Genomic DNA, 18,721 nt, shown 5'->3' on the forward strand with positions numbered 1-18,721 from the left:
TGTTGGGGGGGAGAGGAGTAGTGTCACAAGGAGAGGGTCAGTATCGGGGGAAGAGTGGGCAGTGTCGGGGAGAGTGGTGCAGTGCCACGGGGAGAGGGTTAGTGTCAGGGGGGAGGGTCAGTGTCGGGGGAGAGGGCCAGTGTCGTGGGGAGGGGACAGTCTCGTGGGGAGAGGGGCAGTGTCGTGGGGAGAGGGGCAGTGTAACGCAGAGAGGAGCAGTGTCGGAGTGGAGAGGGGCAGTGTTGGGGGAAGAGTGGCAGTGTCACAGGGAGGGGGCAGTTTCTGGGGGAGAAGGGGCAGTGTCACAGGGAGAGGGGCAGTGTCCCGGGGAGAGTGGCAGTGTCAAGGTGAGAGGGGTCGTGTTGGGGAGAGAGGAGCAGTATAATGGGGAGAGGGTCAGAGTCGGGGGAAGAGGGTCAGTGTTGGTGGGGAGAGGGTCAGTGTCGGTGGGGAGAGGGGTCATGTTGGGGGGAGAGGGGCAGTGTAACGGGGAGAGGGTCAGTGTCGCGGGGGAGAGGGTCAGTGTCGGGGAGAGGGTCAGTGTCGGGGGGGAGTGGGTCAGTGTCAGGGGGGAGAGGGTCAGTGTATCTGGGAGAGGAGCAGTGTCGGGGTGGAGAGGGGCAGTGTGGGGGGAAGAGTGGCAGTGTCACAGGGAGGGGATAGTTTCAGGGGGAGAAGGGGCAGTGTCACAGTGAGTGGGGCAGTGTCGGGGGAGAGGGGGCAGTGTCGCAGGCAGAGGGGCAGTGGTAGGGTGAGGGGGCAGTTCAAGGGGGGAGAGGGGCAGTGTCGGGGAGAGAGGGGCAGTGTCGCGGGGAGGGGACAGTCTCATGGGGAGAGGGGCAGTGTCGTGGGGAGAGGGTCAGTGTCGTGGGGAGGGGACAGTCTCGTGGGGAGAGGGGCAGTGTCGTGGGGAGAGGGTCAGTGTAACGCAGAGAGGAGCAGTGTCGGAGTGGAGAGGGGCAGTGTTGGGCCTGGGGGGCAGTGTGGGGGGAAGAGTGGCAGTGTCACAGGGAGGGGGCAGTTTCTGGGGGAGAAGGGGAAGTGTCAGGTTGTGAGGGGACAGTGTCAGGGGGAGATGGTCAGTGCGGGGGGGGGGAGTGGGGCAGTGTAACGGGGAGAGGGGCAGTGTGGGGGGAGAGGGGCAGTGTAACGGGGAGAGGGGTAGTGTCCCGGGGAGAGTGGCAGTGTCCCGGGGAGAGGGGGCAGTGTCACGGTGAGAGGGGCAGTGTGGGGGGAGAGGGGCAGTGTCATGGGGAAAGAGGCAGTGTCCTGGGGAGGGAGGGCAGTGTCAAGGTGAGAGGGGCAGTGTGGGGGGAGAGGGGCAGTGTCATGGGGAAAGAGGCAGTGTCCCGGGGAGAGGGGGCAGTGTCAAGGTGAGAGGGGCAGTGTGGGGGGAGAGGGGCAGTGTCATGGGGAAAGAGGCAGTGTCCCGGGGAGGGGGGCAGTGTCAAGGTGAGAGGGTCAGTGTCGGGGGAAGTGGGGCCGTGTCACGGGAAGAGGGCAGTGTCACGGGGAGAAGGGGCAGTGTCATGGGGGGAGAGGGGCAGTGTCACGGGGAGAAGGGGCAGTGTCATGGGGGGAGAGGGGCAGTGTCACGGGGAGAAGGGGCAGTGTCATGGGGGGAGAGGGGCAGTGTCCGGGGGAGAGGGGCAGTGTCGGGGTGCAAGGGGCAGTGTCGGGGAGAGGGGGCAGCGTCGGGCACAGAGGGGCAGTGTCACGTGGAGGGTGGGCAGTGTCAGGGGAGAGGAGACAGTGTCACGGGGAGAGATGCAGTGTCACGGGGAGAGGGGCAGTGTCACTGGGAGTATGGCAGTGCCACGTGGAGAGGGGCAGTGCCGGGGTGAGAGGGGTAGTGTCAGGGGGAGAGGGGCAGTGTGTGGGGTAGAAGAGCAATGTCACGGGGAGAGGGGCAGTGTTACTGGGAGAAGGGCAGTGTCGGGGGGGAGAGAGCCAGTGTCAGGGGAGGAGGGGCAGTGTCGTGGAGAGAGGGGCAGAGTCAGAGGGCAGAGGCAGTTCCTGGGTTAGAGGGCCATGTCACGGGGAGAGGAGCAGTGTCGGGGTGAGTGGAGCAGTGTCACAGAGAGGGTGGGCAGTGTCAGAGGGAGAGGGGCAGTGTGGGGGGGAGAGGGGCAGTGTGGGGGGGAGAGGTGGCAGTGTGGGGGGGAGAGGTGGCAGTGTGGGGGGGAGAGGTGGCAGTGTCGGTGGGGAGAGGGTCAGTGGCGGGTGGAGTGGGGCAGTGTCGAGGAGAGAGGGGCAGTGTCACAGAGAGGGTGGGCAGTGTCGGGGGGAGAGGTGGCAGTGTCGGGGGGAGAGGTGGCAGTGTCAAGGTGAGAGAGGGGCAGTGTCGGGTGGAGTGGGGCAGTGTCACGGGGAGAGGGGCCGTGTCACGGGGAGAGGGGCAGTGTCACGGGGAGAGGGGCCGTGTCACGGGGAGAGATGCAGTGTCACGGGGAGAGGGGCAGAGTCAGAGAGCAGGGGCAGTTCCTGGGTTAGAGGGGCCGTGTCACGGGGAGAAGGGGCAGTGTCACGGGGGGAGAGGGGCAGTGTCACGGGGGGAGAGGGGCAGTGTCACGGGGGTAAAGGGGCAGTGTCCGGGGGAGAGGGGCAGTGTCGGGGTGCGAGGGGCAGTGTCTGGGGGGAGAGGGGCAGTGTCGGGGTGCGAGGGGCAGTGTCGGGGTGCGAGGGGCAGTGTCTGGGGGAGAGGGGCAGTGTCGGGGTGCGAGGGGCAGTGTCACGGGGAGAGGGGCAGTGACACGGGGAGAAGGGGCAGTGTCACGGGGGGAGAGGGGCAGTGTCATGGGTGCGAGGGGCAGTGTCATGGGTGCGAGGGGCAGTGACACGGGGAGAGGGGCAGTGTCGGGGGAGAGGGTCAGTCTCGGGGGGAGATGGGCAGAGTCAGTGGGCGGGGCAGTGTCTGGAGAAGAGGGGGCAGTGTCGGGGGGAGAAGGGGAAATGTCAGGTTGGGAGGGGGCTGTGTCACGGGGGAGGGTCAGTGTGGGGGGAGAGTGGGGCAGTGTCACGGTGAGAGGGTCAGTGTCGGGGGAGGGGTAGTGTCACGAGAAGAGGGTCAGTATCGGGGGAAGAGTGGGTAGTGTCGGGGAGAGTGGCGCAGTGTCACAGGGAGAGGGGCAGTGTCGGGGGGGAGGGTCAGTGTCGTGGGGAGGGGACAGTCTCGTGGGGAGAGGGGCAGTGTCGTGGGAAGAGGGGCAGTGTAACGCAGAGAGGAGCAGTGTCGGAGTGGAGGGGGCAGTGTTGGGCCTGGGGGCAGTGTGGGGGGAAGAGTGGCAGTGTCACAGGGAGGGGGCAGTTTCTGGGGGAGAAGGGGCAGTGTCAGGTTGTGAGGGGGCAGTGTCACGGTGAGATGGTCAGTGCGGGGGGGGTTTGGGGCAGTGTAATGGGAAGAGGAGGCAGTGTCATGGTGAGAGGGGCAGTGTGGGGGGAGAGGGTCAGTGTCGGGGGAGAGAGGGTCAGTGTCGGTGGGGAGAGGGTCAGTGTCATGGGAAGGGGGTCAGTGTCTGGGGGGAGACGGTCAGTGTATCTGAGAGAGGAGCAGTGTCGGGGTGGAGAGGGGCAGTGTGGGGGAAGAGTGGCAGTGTCACAGGGAGGGGATAGTTTCGGGGGGAGAATGGCAGAGGGGCGGTGTCACAGGGAGAGGGGCAGCGTCAGGGTGAGAGGGGTCATGTCGGGGGGAGAGGGGCAACGTCGGGGGCAGAGGAGCAGTGTCATGGGGAGAAGGGGCAGTGTCATGGGGAGAGGGGTCGTGTTGGGGGGAGAGGACCAGTGCCAGGGGGAGAGGAGCAGTGTCAGGGGGAGAGGAGCAGTGTCAGGGGGAGAGGAGCAGTGTCAGGGGGAGATGGCCAGTGTCGGGGGCAGAGGTGCAGTGTCACGGGGAGAGCGGCAGAGTCGGGGAGGGGAGGGGGCAGTGTCGGGGGGAGCGTGGCAGTGTCAGGGGGCAGTGTCAAGGGGGAGGGGGGGGCAGTGTCGGGGGAGAGGGGCAGTGTCATGGGGTGAGGGGGCAGTGTCGGGGTGAAAGGGGGCAGTTCACGGGGAGAGAGGAGCAGTGTCCGGGGTAGATGGGCTGTACTGGGGTGAGAGGGGCAGTGTCGCGGGGAGGGTGGGCAGTGTCAGGGGAGAGGGGCAGTGAAACTGGGAGAGGGGCAGTGTCGGGGAGGAGGGGCAGTGTCACTGGGGGAGGGGCAGTGTCACGGGGAGAGGGGCAGTGTCACGGGGAGAGGGGCAGTGTCGGGGGGAGAGGGGCAGTGTCAGGGGGAGAGGAGGCAGAGTCACAGTGAGAGGGGCAGTGAGCTGTGGAGAGGGACAGTGTCGTGGGGGTAGAGGGGCAATTTTTCGGGGAGAGGGGCAGTGTCACTGGGAGCGTGGCAGTGCCGGGGTGAGTGGGGCAGAGTCAGGGGACGGGGCAGTTCCTGGGGTAGAGGAGCCGTGTCACAGCGAGAGGGGCAGTGTCACGGGGTGAGAGGGGCAGTGTCACGGGGTGAGAGGGGCAGTGTCACGGGGTGAGAGGGGCAGTGTCGGGGGGAGAGGGGCAGTGTCGGGGAGAGAGGGGCAGTGTCGGGGAGAGAGGGGCAGTGTCGGGGAGAGAGGGGCAGTGTCGGGGAGAGGGGGCAGTGGGAGAGGGGCAGTGTCGGGGAGAGAGGGGCAGTGTCGCGGGGAGGGTGGGGTGAGAGGGGCAGTGTAACTGGGAGAGGGCTAGTGTCGGGGGGAGATAGCCAGTGTCGGGGGAGGAGGGGCAGTGTCACGGGGGGAGAGGGACCGTGTCACGGGGGGAGAGGGACCGTGTCACGGGGGGAGAGGGACCGTGTCACGGGGAGAGGGGGCTGTGTCGTGGGGAGAGGGGCAGAGTCAGGGGGAGAGTGGCAGTGTCAAGGTGAGAGGGGCAGTGTCAGGGGGAGTGTGCAGTGTCGGGGGAGTGGTGCAGTGTTACGGTGAGAGGGACAGTGTCACAGGGAGAGGGGCAGTGTTACTGGGAGAGAGCCAGTGTCAGGGGAGGAGGGCAGTGTCATGGGGAGCGTGGCAGTGTCGTGGAGAGAGGGGCAGAGTCAGAGGGCAGAGGCAGTTCCTGGGTTAGAGGGGCAGTGTCACGGGGGGAGAGGGGCATTTTGCGGGGGAGAGGGGCAGTGTCGGGGTGCGAGGGGCAGTGTCACGGGGAGAAGGGGCAGTGTCACGGGGAGAAGGGGCAGTGTCACGGGAAGAGTGGCAGTGTCACGTGGAGGGTGGGCAGTGTCACGGGGAGAAGGGGCAGTGTCATGGGGGGAGAGGGGCAGTGTCGGGGAAGAGGGGCAGTGTCACGGGGAGAGAGGGGCAGTGTCGGGGGAGAGAGGGGCAGTGTCGCGGGGAGAGAGGGCAATGTCACGGGGAGGGTGGGCAGTATCAGGGGAGAGGAGACAGTGTCACGGGGGAAGGGCAGTGTCACGGGGAGAGGGGCAGTGCCGGGGTGAGTGGGGCAGTGTCAGGGGGAGAGGGGCAGAGTCAGAGAGCAGGGGCAGTTCCTGGATTAGAGGGGCAGTGTCACGGGGAGAAGGGGCAGTGTCACGGGGGGAGAGGGGCAGTGTCACGGGGGGAGAGGGGCAGTGTCACGGGGGGAGAGGGGCAGTGTCGGGGGAGGAGGGGCAGTGTCAGGGGGAGGAGGGGCAGTGTCAGGGGGAGAGGGGTGCAGTGTCGTGGGGAGAGGGGCAGAGTCAGGGGGCAGGGGCAGTTCCTGGGTCAGAGGGGCCATGTCACGGGGAGAGGGGCAGTGTCACGGGGAGAGGGGGGCAGTGGCGTGGGGAGAGGGGCAGAGTCAGGGGGCAGGGGCAGTTCCCGGGTCAGAGGGGCCGTGTCACAGTGAGAGGGGCAGTGTCAGAGGGCGAGGGGCAGTGTCAGAGGGTGAGGGGCAGTGTCATGGGGAGAGGGGCAGTGTCACGGGGAGAGGGGCCTTGTCACGGGGAGAGGAGCAGTGTCGGGGTGCGATGGGCAATGTCGGGGTGTGAGGGACAGTGTCACGGGGAGAGTGGTAGTGTCACGGAGAGAGTGGGCAGTGTCAGAGGGAGAGGGGCAGTGTGGGGGGAGAGAGGGACATTGTCGAGGGGAGAGGTGGCAGTGTCGGTGTGAGACAGGCAGTGTCACAGGAAGAGGGGCAGTGTCGGGGAGAGGGGGCAGTTCCTGGGTTAGAGGGGCAATATCACGGGGAGAGGGGCAGTGTCAGGGTGCAAGGGGCAGTGTCGGGGTGCGAGGGGCAGTGTCACGGGGGGAGAGGGGCAGTGTCACGGGGAGCGTGGCAGTGCCGGGGTGAGTGGGGCAGTATCAGGGGGAGAGGGGGGCAGTGTCGTGGGGAGAGGGGCAGAGTCAGGGGGCAGGGGCAGTTCCTGGGTCAGAGGGGCCGTGTCACGGGGAGAGGGGCAGTGTTACGGGGAGATGAGCAGTGTCGGGGTGTGAGAGGGGCAATGTCACAGGGAGAGGGGCAGTGTAACAGGGAGAAGGGCAGTGTCGGGGGCAAGAGGGTCGGTGTCACGGGGAGAGGGGCAGAGTCACGGGGAGAGGGGCAGAGTCACGGGGAGAGGGGCAGGGTAACAGGGAGAGGGGCAGTGTCACTGGGAGAGTTGCAGTGTCACGTGGAGATGGGCAGTGCCGGGGGGAGAGGGGCAGTGCCGGGGGGAGAGGGGCAGCGTCAGGGGGAGAGGGGCAGAGTCAGGGACAGGGGCAGTGTCTGCGGTAGAGGGGCAATTTCACAGTGAGAGGGGCAGTGTCACGTGGAGAGGGACAGTGTAGGGGAAGAGAGGGCAGTGTCACGGGGAGAGAGGGCAGTGTTGTGGGGAGAGGGGCAGAGTCAGGGGCAGGGGCAGTGTCTGCGGTAGAGGGGACAGTGTCACAGTGAGAGGGGCAGTGTCACGGGGAGAGGGGCAGTGTAATTGGGAGAGGGGCAGTGTCACATGGAGAGGGACAGTGCCGGGGGGAGACGGGCAGTGTCAGGGGGAGAGAGGGCAGTGTTGTGGGGAGATGGGCAGAGTCAGGGGGCAGGGGTAGTGTCTGGGGTAGAGGGGCAGTGTCACAGTGAGAGGGGCAGTGTCGGGGGGAGAGGTGGCAGTGTCGGGGTGAGAGAGGTACTGCAGTGGAGTCACTTGCCTAAGGCTTTGATTCTGGATGTGATCCCTATTCCCCCTCCCGTCCCTGTGACAGTATCTTGCTGCTACATGTCCCTTGTTCAAATTATATCCCGCTGTATCAGTGTCTCTCCCTTCCCCATTTTAACTTGTTTTTCTGTTTGTACCCACAGGTTATCGCCACATCCACCTGTTGTCCAAAGACTCTGCCTCTCTGTCACCAGCCACTCTCTTTGTCCGGATCAGGATTAAGAGTTTATAGTGTGGAGCGAGCAACCCTCTCACAGTCCGTCTGTGTGGCATGAACTCTTACTGTGACCCACTCTGCCCCTCCTTGCCCAGTGCCAACCACAACGAGTCCAGGGGGTAACAGTACATGAATGAAGAGACTCCTTATCCCACACAACTGCATTTTAAACAGCATGATATAGATATAACTCACTGAAACTGCTCAGAAACCAGCTTTACTCTCGATCATTTCTAACCTGGCAAAGGGCTGACCTCAAACTATTAATCAAATCATAGATCATGTGCAATCTAGACCCTGCCAGAACATTGGCGGAATCCTAACCTCTTTAAAAACACAAGCTCAAAAGGCCTTTAATGTGGACTCATGAATTAGTACCAGCACGTATCTGAGACAGTTCCTCCACAGTCTAAAACCAGGAACACTGAGTATGCAGAGCAGACAATTCTAATCTTGCAGCTTAATTAAATTCTAACCTCATGTACTTGCATCATGCAACCATTTGTGTTTTATCAGTGTGTGTAAATATATATATAAAGGCAGTTGTTTACTTCACAGTGTAGTCTGCAGTTGTTCTGTGAAAACTCCCATATTCATCATGATTTTAACCTACAGCCCCCAGCCATAAAACTCAATAAGGAGGGATAATGGTTTGACAGCTGCACAAATCATTTCAAAAGGCAATGTTTATGCACTCAGGAGCCCACTTTCTGTCCTTATACACAGCTTTCTACTTCAGCCTTTCACAGCTACACGAGTTTTTACTTAAATAAAGATGGAGGGAGCAGGCACCAATGTGCTGGGTTCATAACATCCAGCAATGCCATTGTGACCAACACCAGACAGTATCCCACACGAGGACCAGGGTGTTCCGCTTGGAAAAGTCCCTGCGGAATGTTGACAAAGGAGGAAAGTTTGTGTCTGGTGGTGGCATCCAACTAGAGGTGGCAGCTGTGATCTCTTGGATGTTAATGCTGGTCAGGCAGGAAATATGGACAAGGAGGTTTCTGGGAGGGGAGGGCAGGGCTGAGGGCTGGAGTGTGGGTGTTAGGCCAAGAGTCCTGTCAACCACAGGAACAGAGAATCCTTGGTGAAAGAAAAAAGGGAAAACATGTCTGCACCCCCTCCCCCACCCATGGAAGGTGGGATCAGCAGGTTGCGACAGGAAAACTGGGAGAATGGAATGGAGTTTTTACAGGAAACAAAGTGTGAGAATGGATAGTTGAAGTATCTCGGTTTTTTCATAACTTTTTTCTAAATGTTTTATAAAGGTTTTATAAATGACTTGGATGAAGAAGTGAAAGGGTGGGTTAGTAAGTTTGCCGATGACACAGGGTTGATGGTGTTGTAGACAGTGCAGGCTCCAACAAGACTTTGACAGGATGCAGAGCTGGGCTGAGAAATGGCAGATGGAGTTCAACGTGGATAAATGCAAAGTGATTCATTTTGGAAGGTTGAATTTGAATGCTTGGCAGTGTGGAGGAACAGCAGGATCTTGGGGTTCATGTCCATAGATCCCTCAAAGTTGCCACCCAAGTTGAGATGGTTGTTAAGAAGGCGTGTGATATTTTGGCTTTCATTAACAGGGGATTGAGTTTAAGAGCAGTGAGGTTTTGCTGCAGCTGTATAAAACCCTGGTTAGACCACACTTGGAATATTGTCTCCAGTTCTGGTTGCCTTATTATGGGAAGGATGTAGATGCTTTTGAGAGGTTTCAGAGGAGATTTACCAGGATGCTGCCTGGATTGGAAGGCTTGTCTTATGAAGAGAGGTTGGAGTGAGCTAAGGCCTTTCACTCTGGAGAGAAGAAGGTAGAGAGATGACTTGATAGAAGTGTACAAGGTGATGAGAGGCACAGATGGAGTAGATAGCCAGAGACTTTTCCCCAGGGCAAAAATGGCTGTCACAAGGGGTCATAATTTTAAGGCGATTGGAGGAAAGTATCGGGGAGTTGTCAGAGGCAGATTCTTTATACAGAGAGTGATGGGTGTGTGGAATGCACTGCTAGCAGTGGTAGTAGAGTCACAGACATTAGGGACATTTAAGCGACTACTGGACAGACACATGGATGGCGGTAAATTGAGGGCTGTGTAGGTTAGGTTGATCTTAGATTAAGATAAATGCTCGACACAACATCGTGGGCCGAAGGGCCTGTACTGTGCTGTACTGTTCTGTGTTCGATGTAATGTTAGGAACCGATGGGTTTGTAATAGATATCTATCCCCAGAAATGGAAATAGAGATGTTGAGTCAGAGATGGACCAGGTGAAGCTGAGAGCAGGGTGGAAATTGAAAACAAAATTGAAAAGAGAGAGAAGCAACACTGAAGGTATCATCAATACTGGAGAAAATGTTGTAGGGAGGATCCCGAGTAGGACTGGAACAAGGAATATTTCACGTAGCCCACAAAGAGACCGGCATAACTGTGACCTACGGGAGCACCCACAGCCACCCCTTTGACATGAAGAAAGTGAGAGATGTTAAAGGAGCAGTTGGTAAATTGACACAAAATACCAGAGGTGGCTGGAAGGTAGAAGACAGAGGATGCTGGTGAAGGGTTGCTTTTCAAACTGGAGGCCTGTGACCAGTGGAGTGCCACAAGGATCGGTGCTGGGTCCACTACTTTTTGTCATTTATACAAATGATTTGGATGCGAGCATAAGAGGTACGGTTAGTAAGTTTGCAGATGACACCAAAATTGGAGGTGTAGTGGTCAACGAAGAAGGTTACCTCAGATTACAATGGGATCTTGATCAGATGGGCCAATGGGCCGAGAAGTGACAGATGGAGTTTAATTTAGATAAATATGAGGTGCTGCATTTTGGAAAGGCAAATCAGGGCAGGACTTATACACTTAATGGTAAGGTCCTAGGGAGTGTTGCCAAATAAAGAGACCTTGGAGTGCAGGTTCATAGCTCCTTGAAAGTGGAGTCTCAGTAGATAAGATAGTGAAGAAGACATTTGGTAAGTTTTCCTTTATTGGACAGAGTATTGGGTTGGGAGGTCATGTTGCGGCTGTACAGGACATTAGTTCAACCATTATTGGAACATTGTCTGCAATTCTGGTCTCCCTGCTATAGGAAAGATGTTGTGAAACTTTAAAGGGTTCAGAAAAGATTTACAAGGATGTTGCCAGGGTTGAAGGATTTGAGCTGCAGGGAGAGGCTGAATAGATTAGATTCCCTAAAGTGTGGGAACAGGCCCTTCGGCCCTACAAGCCCACACCGACCCTCCAAAGAGAACCCACCCAGTCCCATTTCCCTCTGACTAATGCAACTATCACTATGGGCAATTTAGCACAGCCAATTCACCTGACCTGCATAACTTTTGGACTGTGGGAGGAAACCAGAGCACCCAGAGAAAACCCACGCAGACACGGGGAGAAAGTGCAAACTCCACACAGACAGTCACCCAAGGCTGGAATTGAACCTGGGACCCTAGTGCTAGCCACCATGCCAGCCTTAGGCTTGGGCTGTTTTCCCTGGAGCGTCAGAGGCTGAGGGGTGACCTTATGGACGTTTATAAAATCATGAAGGTCATAGATCGGGTAAATGGACAAGGTCTTTTCTGTGGGAGAGGACAGAGCAGAACTAGAGGGCATAGGTTTAGGGTGGGAGAGGAAAGATATAAAAGAGACCCAAGGGGCAACTTTTTCACACAGAGGGTGGTGCGTGTATGGAATGAGCTGCCAGAGGAAATGGTGGAGGCTAGTACAATTGCAACATTTAAAAGGCATCTGGATGGGTATATGAATAGGAAGGGTTTGGAGGGATATGGGCTAAGTGCTGGCAAATGGGACTAGATTAGGTTAGGATATCTGGTCGGCATGGACAAGTTGGACCGAAGGGTCTGTTTCTGTGCAGTTCATCTCGCTGACTGTAAGTATCACAGATATAAGTGGAAAGAAACTGGTCAAGGAGAGAAAATATTGAGACAAGGTAGGAAGGAATAGGTTCCTGGGGCAGGATCAGGCAGAAACAATGGGTCTGCGGGACAGTCCTGTTTGTGGATTTTGGGAAGAAGCTGAAGTAGCAGCATCTGTCAAAAGGAAACAAAGTCAATGTTTTGAATCCAGTGACTTTTCTGCAGAACCAATAACAATGAGGTAAAAAAGGAGAAGCTAAGGTGAATGATGATGGAGACTGTGGGTGAAAATGGGTTGGCTGTGCTGAAAGCGACCCATGTCAGGACAGAGTTGGGTGTAGGGTGGGTAACATACATAGAAGGAGGTGTTCTAACATTGTTAAAAGTGATAGTGAGTCCTGAAAGGTACACGGCCCCCAAGTAGAAGGTGAGGTACTGTTCATAGAGTTTGTACTGAACCTCACTGGAGCACTGCAGCAAGCCTGAGACAGAGACATTGGCCAGGAAACATGGTGGCAGTGATTGGCAGGCAGCTGGAAGCTCAAGGTCATTTTTGGGGGTAGAATGTAAGTGTTCTGCAAAGCGGTCACCCAGTTTGCCTCTCATCTCCCCAGTGGAAAGGAGAGCACATTGTGAGCAGTGAATACCGTCGACTAGATTGACTGAAGTGTGGGTAAGTGACTGCTTCGCCTGGAATGTGGCTCAGGCCTTGGATCGTGAGGAGCGAGGAGATAAACGGGCAGATGTTCCACCTTCTGCGATTGCTTGGGAAGGTATTGTGGAGGTAGAGGAAGGGAGTGGGCCAAAGGGAGTGGTCCTTGCAGAATGCTATCAAAGGAAAGGAAGGCAATATGTGTCTGGTAACCTCCTGATCCTTCAGATCCAGATGCTGATGGGGTGGAAAGTGAGGACCAGAGAGATCTAATAGGTGTGGAAGGGAAGAGAAGGGGTGAGTGCAGAAATGGGTCAGACACGGCTTGGGGCCCTGCCAACCACGGTGGGCACCTCAAGAGGAAGGTGGACATTTCTGAGGCCCCCTGTGAAAAGTGGTATCATCAGAACAAATGGGACCAGTGAAACTGGGAGAATGGAATGGAGTCTTTCCAGCAAGCAGGGTGTGAGTATGTATAGTCCAGGGAACTGTGGGAGTAGGTGGGTTTGTGGTGGCCAGCCTATCCCCAGAAACGGAAACAGTTGCGGAGCAAGACAGGAGTCAGAAATGGACCAGATGAAAGTGAAATCTCTGGGGCACCTGCTCCCACTAACCCATCACCCTGTGGCCAAACACTTCAACTCCCCCTCCCACTCCACCAAGGACATGCTGGTCCTGGGCCTGCTCCATCACCAAGCCCTAATACCTAACACCTGGAGGAAGAGCGTGTCATTTTCCACCTTGGGACCCTCCAACCCCAGGGCATCAATGTCGATTTCATCACTTTCCTCATTTTCCCTCCACCCACCTTACCCCAGGTCCAGCCTTCCAGCTCAGCATCGCCCTCATGACCTGTCCCACCTGTCCATCTTCCTTCTTACCTATCTGCTCCACCCTCCCCTCCGACCTATCACCTTTACCCCCACCTCCATCCACCCATCACACTCTCAGCTACCTTCCCCCAGCCCTACCCCTCCTTCCATTTATCTCTCCACCCCGAGGTTCCCATCCTCATTCCTGATAAAGGGCTCTTGCCTGAAACGATTTTCCTGCTCCTCGGATGCTACCTGACCTGCTGTGCTTTTCCAGCACCACACTCTCGGCTCTGATCTCCAGCATCTGCAGTCCTCACTTTCTTCCAGTTGGAAGTGAAGTTGCATAGCATTAGGGGACGATCAGGAAGGAGACACTGGTGGTGAGATTCTCAGGGTGAAATGACCTTAGTGACCAATGACAGCGCAATAGCCTGATGTTAAACGGTGTGTTCATGGTCTGGAGGGAGATGGGAGAGAGCACTCAGCCTCCACGATGGAGAGGTCAGTACACCAGGCAACTGCAACACCACCCTTCAACAGGCTTGGTAACAATGTCAAAGCACTCTGCACTCAGATCCGAGGGAAATGAGTTAAAGTGGGTGAAGGGGCAGCGAAATTGAGGCAACCAATGTTACAAGAACAGTTCTCGATGAACAAGTCACCTGCAGCTAGAAGGCCAGTGGAAGGGCTCTAGGTGAAGTGAGAGTGTGGGAGCTGGGTGAAGGGGTCTTTGAGATTGAGAGAGGACCCTTGTCCAAAGACATGGGCACGGAGGCAAAGGCAACGGAAGACGAGTTCAATACATCGGCCTGAAATTCATCCAGATGGGAACATAAACAATAGGAATCCACATGGAGAGCCTGAGCCTGAGGCAGTCACTGATGAATCATAGAATCCCAACGGTGTAGAAGCAACCCATCAAGTCCACACCAAACAGAGTATCCCACTCAGATCCCTGTAACCCTGCATTTCCCAATGGCTAACGCACCTAGCCAACACATCCCAGGACACTATGGGGCAATTTGCCATAGCCAAACCAACCCTAACCTGTACATCTTGGTGCTGTGGGAGGAAACCGGAGCACCCAGAGGGGGCACAAATAGTCACCCAAGGGTGGGATCGAAACCGGGTCCCTGGCGCTGCGATGCAGCAGTGCTAATCACTGAGCCACCATGACGCCCTAATGAGGAATGAGATGTGACTGTGGAAGTGAGATTTGGTAAATACCTTGTCAAACAGTAGAGGCAGAAACCAAAGCAAACATGGTGAAAAACAAGAAAGATTCAAACAGAAAAGCTGTCGAAGAGAGGAGCAGAATTTCGCCGAGGTGGGAATGCCTGAAAGAATGTGAACAGTAAATTAGGTTAGAAATCACATGACACCAGGTTATAGTCCAACAGGTTTATTTGGAATCACAAGCTTTTGGAGCACTGCTCCTTTGTCAGGTAGCGAGTGGGACAGGATCATAGGACAGAGAATTTACAGTAAAAGATCAAAGTGTCCTACAACTGATGTGATGTATTGAACAAACCCAGATTGCTGTTAAGTCTTGAACCACTTAGAACAGGGATGCAGGTTTCAATTGATTAATATATAAATCCCAGAACTCCTTTCAAATCATAGTTCCAAAATAACTTAAGGTTTTATTTTAAACAGTTGCCATCTCAGTTCAGGCAATGCATTAAAGGTGTGAGGTTAGAGTCTGTCTGTATTCCAACCTTGCGTCAGACTGGTTCTATTTCCAAAGTAGGGATTTATAAAATGTCACAGTGACTGCCTGCATTAAAGTTTAGACCATCCAGCCTTGCCTCACTCTCATGACACTCGGCACAGCTGAACTCACTGACTTCTCCTTTGTTGTTGCATGTTCTTTGATTTGTTAATATTGTGTCCCGTCCCCTGCCAGACTAGTATAAACTCCTTCCAACAGCACAAGCAAACCTATTTGCAATGATATTGGTCCCAATGTGGTTCAGGTGCAGACCGTCCTGTTGTACGTGTCCCACCTTCCCCAGAGATGGTCCGAGTGATCCAGGAATCTAAAACCTTCACTCTTGCTCCAAGTCTTGAGCTACGCTTTCATTAGATTAGATTACTTACAGTGTGGAAACAGGCCCTTCGGCCCAACAAGTCCACACCGACCCACCGAAGCGCAACCCACCCATACCCCTACATTTACTCCTTTACCTAACACTACGGGCAATTTAGCTTGGCCAATTCACCTGACCCGCACATCTTTGGACTGTGGGAGGAAACCGGAGCACCCAGAGGAAACCCACGCAGACACGGGGAGAATGTGCAAACTCCACACAGTCAGTCACCTGAGGTGGGAATTGAACCCAGGTCTCTGGCGCTGTGAGGCAGCAGTGCTAACCACTGTGCCACCGTGCCGCCCGTTCATCTGTCCTATTTTCCTATTTCTAAACTCGCTAGCAAGTAGCACCGGGAGTAACCCACAAACATTGAGATATTGCTTTTTCATCCGTTGCCTGGCTCCCTGACTTCTTGATGCAAGGTCTCACTTTGCTCATATCATTGGTACCAACATGTACCATAACCTCTCCATCATCACCCTCCCCTTTCAGGTTGCCCTGCAGTGACATCCCTGACCCTGGCACCAGAGAGGCAACATACCATCTCGGAGTCACAGCATCGGCTGGAGAAAGGCCCGTCTGCCCCCCGACTAAATCTCCTATCACTATTGCTCTTCCCTCCCTCCCTCTGCAGTCAAGGTTCCCATGGATGCCAGAAGCTTGGCTCTGACTGCATTTCTCTGAGGTACAGGCACCGTCATCACCTTCCAGAATGGAATGTCGGTTAGTGAGTGGGACCCCCGGGGCCTCCTGCACTCTCTGCCCGTTCTTTCTGGGTTGTCTGATGGGCACCCATTCCCTCTTATCCTCTAGGTATTTAAGCTGCAGTGTGACCCCCCCTCACTAAATGTGGCAACAAAAATTCAATACATCTCAGAAAACCATTTGTTTGAACCCAGTCAAAGCAACAAAAGAGTTCTCCAGTGGTCTTGGCTCCTTCACTGTATGATTCAGAATGGATAACAGAAAAGCAAATACGGGAACAAAAACCCAATTTCTCAGTTAGAAGATCATATCAACAATTTTGGCATTCCTTACTAAGATTTATCTACCATTAACATCAAAAGTTAAAGAGATATCAACTTTGTTACAGCAAATGAGTCATATCAATATTGAGACATGCCATTCAGGTATAAAAATAACCTAACTACCTTTCAAAAACTTATGAATTCAGTCGTAGAATAGTTAAGGGGTCATGTGAGGTACTTGCCTTTATTGGTTAAGGTATCGAATACAAGAGCAGGAAGGTTAAGCTGGAGATGTATAAGATGCTGGCTAGGCCACCACTGTGTGCAAGCTGGTCATTCCAGGAAGGATGTGAATCCATGAGGAAGTTACTACCAGGATGTTGTCTCAACTGGAGAGTCTGAGCTACGATAAAGGATTAGGTGGTCTGGAATTGTTTTCCTACAAACAGTAAGATGAACCTAACAGAGATGGACTAGATTATGGAGGAGGAGAAAGTGAGAACTGCAGATGCTGGAGATCAGAGCTGAAAAATGTGTTGCTGGAAAAGCGCAGCAGGTCAGGCAGCATCCAAGGAACAGGAGAATCAATGTTTTGGGCATAAGCCCTTCTTCAGGATTATGAAGGGACAGACTGAGGGGAAGGCCTTATTCCAACAGTATAAGGGTCAATGACCAGGGCAGAGTTAAGGCAAGTGACAGATAGCTAAGAGGAAAATTGAGACCATAAGACACAAGAGCAGAAGTAGGACATTCAGCCCATCAAGTCTGCTGTGCTATTCAATGGAGTTACAGCTGATCTGGTAAGCTTCAACGCCCATTTTCCTGCCTTACTAATTAACAATCTAAACCAGACCTGGGCATTTTACGGCCCGCAGGCCATATCCGGCCCTTTGGTCGTTCCTGTCCGTCCCACATGAGGTCAATCTTAAATTAGAACATAAATGAAAAAGTATTTACAGCATGCACACAATACAACTGTATTGCTTTTGTTCTGAAAAGGATGCTTTTTTTATTTACGTATGGATGCACATGCGTGTGTATGTGTGTGCACGTGTGAACAGCTAAAAGTGATGCTTGCTGGCTAGCCCTCAAAATGTCAGCTCACGCCAAGACATGCCATATCCCACAAAATCGCCAGAAACAGTAAACCGTTTTCTGACGGGGAGTTTATTAAGGTGCACTTGTTGGACTCTGCAGAACTAATATGCCCAGAGAAAAAGGAGGCATTTGAGAATGTGCCCCTCTCCCAACGCACTGTAACGAGAAGGATTGGGGACATTGCGAGAAATCTGGAGCTTCAGCACAGAGCGGTCAACTTTGACTTTTTTTCCTTGGCTTTGGATGAGAGCTGCGACATACGTGACACAGCCCAGCTACTCATCTTCGTACGTGGGATAACTACGGACTTTAAGATCACAGATGAGCTGGCAGCCATGCAGTCAATGAAAGGAACAACAACTGGTAATGATTTGTTCACGGAGGTAAATGCATGTTTGGACACGTTGGGACTAAAATGGGACAAGCTGGCAAGTGTGACAACAGATGGTTGTCCAAATCTACCAGAATAAATGTTGGACTCTTAAAGAGAATGCAGGATAAAGTGACAGAAATTGACCCTGAACAGAAATTGGTATTTTTGCACTGTATTATACATTAGGAAGTGTTGGGTAAGTCAGTGTTAAAAATTAACCATGTGGTTGATGTTGTAACTAAAATAGTTAACTTCATCAGGGCAAGAGCTTTGAATCACAGGCAGTTTGTTGCACTTTTGGAGGAAAATGAGGCTGAACATTGTGACATAGGCTACCACACAGCTGTCAGGTGGCTCAGCCTGGGCAAAATGCTGCAAAGTATATGGGACCTGAGAGAACAGATCCAAGATTTCTGGGTGAAGAAAGGGAATGGCATTCCACAGCTTTCAGAGGCAGACTGATTGGTTTAACTGTTGATGTGACTGCACTTATGAATGAACTAAATGTGAAACTGCAGTGCAAGGGCCTTTTTGTGCATGAAATGTACAACTCGGTGAAGGCTTTTGAGAAAGTTGCAGCTTCTCTCAAGCCAAATGGAGGACAACATTCTCACTCACTTGCCAACACTGAAGGAAGTCGCACCTTCAGCTGATCACCTCCACAGGTACTCATCTATGTTAGAAGCACTGCATGGTGAATTTTCAAGGTGATTTCAAGACTTTAAAATGGTTGAGAATGAAATGCACTTGATTTTTTCCCCCATTTACATGCAATGTGGAGAATACACCAAGTGATGTTCAGCTTGAACTCACTGATCTGCAGTCTGACACACTTCTGGCAGAGTACTTTAGGTCAGTCTCACTGCTTGATGTTTACTCTTCCCTCAAAGAGGAGAACTTTCCACACATGAGGAGGCATGCTCAGAAGATTCTAGCCCTCTTTGGATTTACCTATATATGTGAACAGACATTCTCAGTGATATGAAGTTCAACAAATCCAAATACAGATCCTCTATCACTGATGATCACCTCTCAGCTGTCCTTCGCATATCCACCTCAGACATTTAACCAGGTTTTAGTTCACTTGTTCAAGCCCAAAACAGACTGGATTTTTTCTCACTAAACAAGTGAACTGAAAAACATCAAAAGCACTCATTGCTTTTTGTATAGAGTTGTTTGTTGTTTGTAATACTGAACAGTAATGAAACAACTTTTCATTATTGGTTTGTGAGATTAACATGTTACAAATAAAATGAAATCCTGAAATTATTGTTTTTACTGTTTATTTCTTCTATATTTGACCTACTCCACAATTTCATATCTTTATTGTAACAGAATATCCTTATTCTTTTGATTATAAGTTTCAGTGCAAAACTATATAATTTAGTATTTTTTACAATGGGAGAAGACTAATACTGAGCAGAATTATGTTCAACTTATTGTTGGTTCAGCCCTCCAACACAACTCAGGTTTCTCATGTGGCCCCCTTGGAAGAATTAATTGCCCACCCCTGAT

General features: G+C 53.8%; 1 protein-coding gene across 1 annotated transcript in view; it reads left to right on the top strand.

The window, feature by feature from the left end:
• LOC132830693 (1-phosphatidylinositol 4,5-bisphosphate phosphodiesterase delta-3-like) overlaps positions 1-8,082 on the top strand; it is a 178,907-nt gene extending 170,825 nt beyond the window's left edge. Inside the window, exon 15 of the mRNA XM_060848503.1 lies at positions 7,271-8,082. Within this exon, the coding sequence (XP_060704486.1) occupies positions 7,271-7,359 (89 nt within the window). The 3' untranslated portion in view covers positions 7,360-8,082. The remainder of the gene's footprint in view (positions 1-7,270) is intronic.
• The last annotated feature ends 10,639 nt before the right edge of the window (positions 8,083-18,721 follow it).

The sequence above is a fragment of the Hemiscyllium ocellatum genome, chromosome 32 (genome assembly GCF_020745735.1).
Source record: "Hemiscyllium ocellatum isolate sHemOce1 chromosome 32, sHemOce1.pat.X.cur, whole genome shotgun sequence".
NCBI lineage: Eukaryota > Metazoa > Chordata > Chondrichthyes > Orectolobiformes > Hemiscylliidae > Hemiscyllium > Hemiscyllium ocellatum.